At 30.8% G+C, this 6932-nt stretch overlaps 1 protein-coding gene across 1 annotated transcript; it reads right to left on the bottom strand.

The window, feature by feature from the left end:
• Positions 1 to 220: 220 nt before the first annotated feature.
• LOC143179658 (NADH-ubiquinone oxidoreductase chain 1-like) lies at positions 221 to 4362 on the bottom strand. Its single transcript, XM_076378971.1, is given in 5 exon segments — positions 221 to 321; positions 324 to 635; positions 3614 to 3693; positions 3695 to 3916; positions 4358 to 4362. Coding segments are annotated over 5 exon segments (720 nt in total).
• Positions 4363 to 6932: the final 2570 nt, after the last annotated feature.

Raw genomic sequence — 6932 nt, 5'->3', positions numbered from 1 at the left:
TATTCAGATTTAAATATATTATGAGATAAATTTATTCATGAAAATTAATTTAAAGCTTGAATAAGTTTATATTTTGAAAATATAAGATAAAATTAAAAATTTTATTAGTTTATTTATTCCCATCCACTACAACACCCTTATTTTAAATAATCATAATAAATAATATTTTAAAAATAAAAATAAAATAAACATAAATTAATATAATTGATACAAATTTTTTTCAACACAAATTTCCTCGAATTAAAATAATAATAAAAATATGAATTAATCACAATAAAATAAAAATTAATGAATTAATATTAATAGATAAAAATATAACTATAAAAAAGATATAAAAATAATTCTTAAATATTCTGGTATAAAAATTAATGCAAAACATCGTCTAAAATATTCTGTATTAAATCCGGATACTAATTCAAATTCACCTTCCACTAAATCAAATGAAGTTCGATTTAATTCAATTAATATTCTTACTATACATAAATAAATTGGGAATAAAAATATAACTGGATAATACCAATTAAATATAATAAGATCATAAAAAGAGTAACTTTCATTTAAAATAATAATAATAAATAAAATAAAAAATAATCTAACCTCAAATGAAACTGACTGAGCAACAGAACGCGAACATCCTGAAATTTAACAAGAGGTTTATTCGTAACGTAGCGCTAACGTTAGAGTGACTGAATCAGAAAGGAGCTTCCTTCAAAATTATACAATGCCTTATATATCTAGATGTTACGGTGGAGAAAAGGCTGAGCCTAGCTCTTAGTTACAGGGTGACTAAGTCAGCTTTCTCTAGGAGTCTGAATTCTGAGATCGACAGTGAAAAGCAGGAATGACGCAGTTGTTTTGTAAAGAACGACCCCATCGCAGTTACCTTTAAGTGATTCAGTTGCAACCAATAGATACCTAAGTTGGTCATCCAACAGGACATAAAAATTCCAATTTTTTGAAAATCACCCAAATATGTAACAGTGTTAAAACAATAACCGTTTACCTCTTTACTATTTGAATTACCCACATATTTACGTATTAATAAACAAACCAATCCCTTCAAATAGCTACAAATTACGTATAGCGGCTACATGGATATGACATTCCTTTCAGAACGAGATTAGCGATTCAATTTTTGTTAATCTCGCATAGACAGAAAACTCATCAAACGTACAATATTTTTCGTTCGTATCGATGTGGAATTTAGAGAGATCCCGATTCCATTTATTTGCAACAGAGGAGACAGAGCTGCGCTAATATCAAAAGAGGATGTCCCTTCTCAATTAGCTGTATTCCCTCGTCAATAATTGATCGTGCCAAGGCATTTTGATTCATATTGGCTTGTCTTTTTATTTGTTCTGCTCAATAAGAGGAATTGGAACACGACTAGTAATTTCTCTGCAAATCTTCAAGTTCTTTGAGAAATATTCGATTACATATCGCATCTTCGCTACAAAAATGACACAACTCAAAAAGAACGTTTACGCAAAAAATAGGTACGTTATATTAGACTGCTTTATGGTAATAATTTGTAAATGACATTCCCTGAGTTGTGCAACTCTGGTAGGGAAGTAATATGTACACGAATCACCTTACATCTTGTCAACAATAATTTGCAGAATGTTATAATACCGATTTTATATAATGGCATTTTCACTTCCTATAAATAGGGTTTACTTTTTTGTAGCAATGAATTTCACTACTTCGTATACGTATTATTCGTATTCGTATATATAATTTGTGCATAAATTATTGAAAAATAAGAATGGAGCTTTTTTATATTGATTTATATTGATTTGAATCAACACCTCGTTTTATCCTACTAGTTAGATAAAACGGAATGACTTGATCTTATTTTAGAAGAACATGTTATGTTTCGAACAGAAATTTTTCGATTTTCCCATATTTTCAACCATTATATCGGTCAGAATGAGTCGTTACAATGTTTTGTCATTATGGGTTTTACTAGTCTGGCATATACTGGCCTTTGACTTCCAAAATTCTAAAACATAATTATTGTATTATCCGCTCTCTCCTTGGAATCGTTGTCGATAGTCGATCTCGCGGATGTGCGTCCGTCGTGCGCGTACATGTCCGTGTGTTGCGTATGCGTATGTCGTGATATGTATACATATATGCATATGTGTATGTATATACATATCATAATACAATGATGTATAAGCAAGTAATCTAGACATAAAGAAAATAGATTAAGAAGTTGATTAAGAAATTGAATAAATATAAGAAAAGAATGTCTTGCTTCAAAAAAAGCAAAGGTATTACAAGCAGTGACAAACAGCAAAAGAACACAAACAGTATTAGCAAAAACTAAACTTATAAATTTAGCCTGCCACTCCAGAAACACGAAAAAAAGTAGTAGCAAAAGCACTGTTTGGCCAAGTAATAGAGAAGCAGATTATAGATAGTTGCGCAAATTTAAACAACAATCAAGAGAAAACAATGGCCAAAAGTTATTTTCAGCGGATAAAGTTAAGATAAGTAGGTTAGGGAAAATTAGAAACAATGTAATAACTTACAAGAAATTGTAGTGTTCAAAAAAAGTAAAAGATTTTGAGAAGAGATCCGCTACTTTCAAAAAAAACTATACAATCTTTCTTAAAAGATGACAAAAATAACAGAATGTGTGCAACAAAATGAGAATATATAACTAAAAATAAAATAAAAAAGCAGAGACGTTATCTTTTGGAAACACTAAAAAATTTGTACAGAGCCTTTTTGAATTCCACCATCATTAGCTGTTCTACATGTTGTCAATTTCATCCTTTTTGGATTATTGCATTGAAAGTTGCTGATCGCGACATTTGCTTGTGTATTCTTCACAATAATGTTTAGTTATTACTAAATACCTTATACAATGCATAAATATAAAATTTTTCATGTTACCAGAATATGTTACTGTATTCGTATTGCAACCAATATAACGATAAAAGTTTGATGAGAAAGTGTCAAGTATGTTGCAAAACAAGTTTACTATGTACAGAATGGACTTCTATAAAGGCTTATGGGTGAAGACATATTGTATGATTTCACAAAATATATCGCACATTGTACCTGCAATATAGACTCACTTAAAACCAAATTAGCTTAGCTACCATCTACCATTGAAAATATCCATTTTCTAAGCGACGGACTGGTGACTCAATATCGGAATGAAATTATGTTTTTTGTGTTTACGTGCAAAATGGATGAGATATATCCTAAAATAATCAATTTTTCGTGAAATTACCATGATGCTGAACACGGTAAAGAAGCACCTGATGCAGTAGGAGCAGTTTGTGAAAGAATGACTGATTATGTTGTTGCTAACGGTAGCGACACAACGTAGCAAAAGAAGAAATTATTAATGTAATAAAAACACGATGTTGTTCTGCTTTGTAACATTATACACAACAACGGATAAATAAAATAAAAAATAATCTAACCTCAAATGCAACTGATTGAACAACAGAACGCAAACATCCTAATATTCAATAAATAGAATTAGGTGATTAACCTCCAATTATAATTGAATAAAACTCCTAATATTAAAATTATTAATAAATATATAATTCTATAATTTATTACAAACGTATTAAAAAAAAAAGGTATAAACTCCTCATAATATTATTGATAATAAAAAAAATTAATACAGTTCTAAACAAATACAAAAAGTAATTAAATTCATCAACAAAAAAATTCCTTATTTATTAATTTAATTACATCTTTAAGAGATTCTATTACTCCTAAAAATCCAATTTTATTTGGACTTTTACGAATTTGAATATAACCTAAAAATTTTCGCTCAAATAATGTCAAAAATGCTACACTAATTAATATTAAAATTACTAATAATAAAATAAAAATAAAATTTATAAATATATATACATATATATATAAATCATTATTTATATTTTTACTGAATATATTTATAAATTCTAAAATTTATTGCACTATTTTGACAAGATAACGTATATTTACTTCTTAATTAAATTTATTGTTTATATAATCAATTTTTATAAACTTAGCCCTTTCGTACAAAAACTTAATCTTTTGTTAAAGATAGAAACCTAGGACTTAAAAATTTAAACTACTGCATCCAAATTTTATCTTAATTCAACATCGAGGTCGTAAACATTTTTATAAATATGATCTTTCCAAAAATATAACGCTGTTATCTGTGATGAAAATTCGAACACAACGCATCGTTTTTGAATGTGAAAGTGTAAGCCTATTGGATTCCGAGTTATGGAATAATAACAACACATCTTTGAAATTTAACAAGAGCTTTATTCGTAACATAGCGCTAACATCAGAGTGACTCAATCAGAAACGAGCTTCCTTCAAAATTATACAATGCCTCATATATCTAGATGTTACGGTGGAAACTCAGTATCGGAATGAAATTATGTCTTTTTTGTTGGCGTGCAAAATGGATGAGATATATCTTAAAGTAATCAATTTGTCGTGGAATTATCATGATGCTGGACAAGGTAAAGAAGCACCTGATGGAGTAGAAGTAGTTTGTGAAACAATGACTGATTATGTTGTTGCTAACGGTAGTAACATTGTATACAACAACGGATAAAGCTATATCAGTAAAGAACATCTGGATTTTTAGCAAGCAATCAAAGTTTATTTCATTATTCACATATCAAAAATTCACAAAAATAGCCGGTTACAAGAGAGTCCCTTTCAAATCTTTTCACTTCTCGCGATCTGCACACTACGGAGAGTCAAGACGCTCTGCGTTCTCCGACCGCCGCGACTGTTTATCAGCTACGCGGCCCGCAAATGATATCGCGGGATCGCGATTCGCGTGGTGACCATCTCGCGGCCGTAGCGGTAACTATCACGATTTCATACTTCCACTGGAGTAGGGAGTTCGCGGCCTTATAGAATATATACAACAGAACTGAAAGTATTTTCCCTCTCGCTCTGCATTCTTCCTCATACCACAACCATATTTTTCGCGGCAACGTTCAAATCACGAAAAATGTTCTTTACAACAGGATTCCTTCTCTAACTTCAATTATTATCGTATCTTTTTTTTTTTAGAAAGCAAGCACATTAGCTTGCATAAGACTATTTCAGTGATGAGACTTATACCGAACTACACTTTGGTACTGTAATATGATAATAGTTAGCAATAATTTCGCGGTTTGATCAAAAAGAAGCTGTAAAACTGCGTAGTAGGTTTTGAGAATTACAACTGGCACTCGTGTTCGCGGTATGCACAGTGTTTATTAACACGTCCGGCCACAACCGTGGTTGCGGGTAAACTGTTATTTTTTCATTAAAATTTATCAGCAATTATTATCAGCAATGGTTTTGATATATTTAAATAAATATGATGTTATTTCTTGTGATTTTCTTGATGTTATTGTTTCATCAAAAAGAATTGAAACTATTCAATATTATTTGACCGTTACAGCGATATCTTGATAACCAATAGACACAGAAAGAAATTTTCCTAACGAATATTTTTATAGATCTTAATGTACAGAGTGTAACATGTATATGTTTCGATATTGTAAGAGATCAATAAGGGTTTATTTTTTTCAAAAATTCGATTTTCTAAAAACATCGGTTTTGTACACTTCATACATGTAGAAATACGGTAGGTATCGTTATTTAAGTCAAAGCGGTCGAGAAGAGGCTTTCTGATTCTAAGAGTGTGCAAGATCCAGGCCCCACGACTTTGTTTATGAAGACCTTACCTTAGACAACTTGCTGCAAAGATATTTAGAAGCAAGCACTTAAAACAACAACGAACGTTTCAACCACTGTATTTGGAAATTAGCTCCAAAGCATATATTTGCGGGGGAAAAAATCGTTGAAATTGCAGCATATTGTTCTGCATGTACTTTCAATGAAGGCTTTAAGCCATTATTAAAAATTATGGAAGTCATGGGCGTTATAATTGGCAAGGCAGCAGCAAATCTCGCGCAGCGACAAGACGATGCACGTATTGCTAGAGCCGATCGTTGCAGTTCTGAAGCTTTTAAAGAGCGCACAACAACAATTATAAACGAGAGATTGCAAGAAAATGATACGTACGAAGAAGCTGAAGGAATAGTATATGGAGTAGCTATCGCTGATTGATGGTAAGACGCTTTCTTTACGATTTTATGTATATTTTCAGAGGAAAAAACTTTAAACGCGATTTTCTGAAAACACGTTTTTCGACCACGCCGACACGATTTACAAAAAAGTTACATACCGATTGGGCTGAAATTTTCAGGGATTATTCTGAATACGCATAGTTTCAGTCCGAAGTAGCATTATAAATATTCAATTATATTTAACCACATTTTTAAACAATTCAAGTTATAAAAACAGGTTCGAAAAATTCAAATGTCCGTCATTTTGTTATTTTACATAGGAAGTGAAAAATTTTATTTCCAATCATAGCGACAACTCTACTGTTTAATAAACTACTCGATTTTTTACATTCGGATGTTCCTAAGTCCTGATATCATGTCGGCAAGAAAGAAGCAGGTCTCACTTCAAACGACCAGATCACCAAAATAAATCAATAAAAACATGAAACAAAAAATTTTTTATAAATTTTTAAGTGTAAAAAGATGGAAATGTAAAACTAAATGTTAGTTCGAAAAAAAAATTCTTGAAAATATGCACGATAAACCCGTACTGATCCCTTAAGGAATGATAATATCCCAATTGGATCATACAATATAATATAATGTAACGTCCAATTTGCTTTCGTTTTACAGTAATAATGTCTTAAAATTAGCATTATGTTCTGAAATGAAAAGTAGCATGCGCTTATCGGCAAGACAAACACATAGAAAAAGTCTGCTAGAAAATTCGGTTACTTGAGAAGACTGTATTTGATTCGGAAGGCCCTTAACATATGTTAAGACCTTCATAGACATAAACCTTTCAATGGGATTCTTATTGCAAATGGTTAC

The sequence above is a fragment of the Calliopsis andreniformis genome, chromosome 5, assembly GCF_051401765.1.
Source record: "Calliopsis andreniformis isolate RMS-2024a chromosome 5, iyCalAndr_principal, whole genome shotgun sequence".
Classification (NCBI taxonomy): Eukaryota; Metazoa; Arthropoda; class Insecta; order Hymenoptera; family Andrenidae; genus Calliopsis; species Calliopsis andreniformis.
This window is presented reverse-complemented; position numbering and strand designations above follow the sequence as displayed.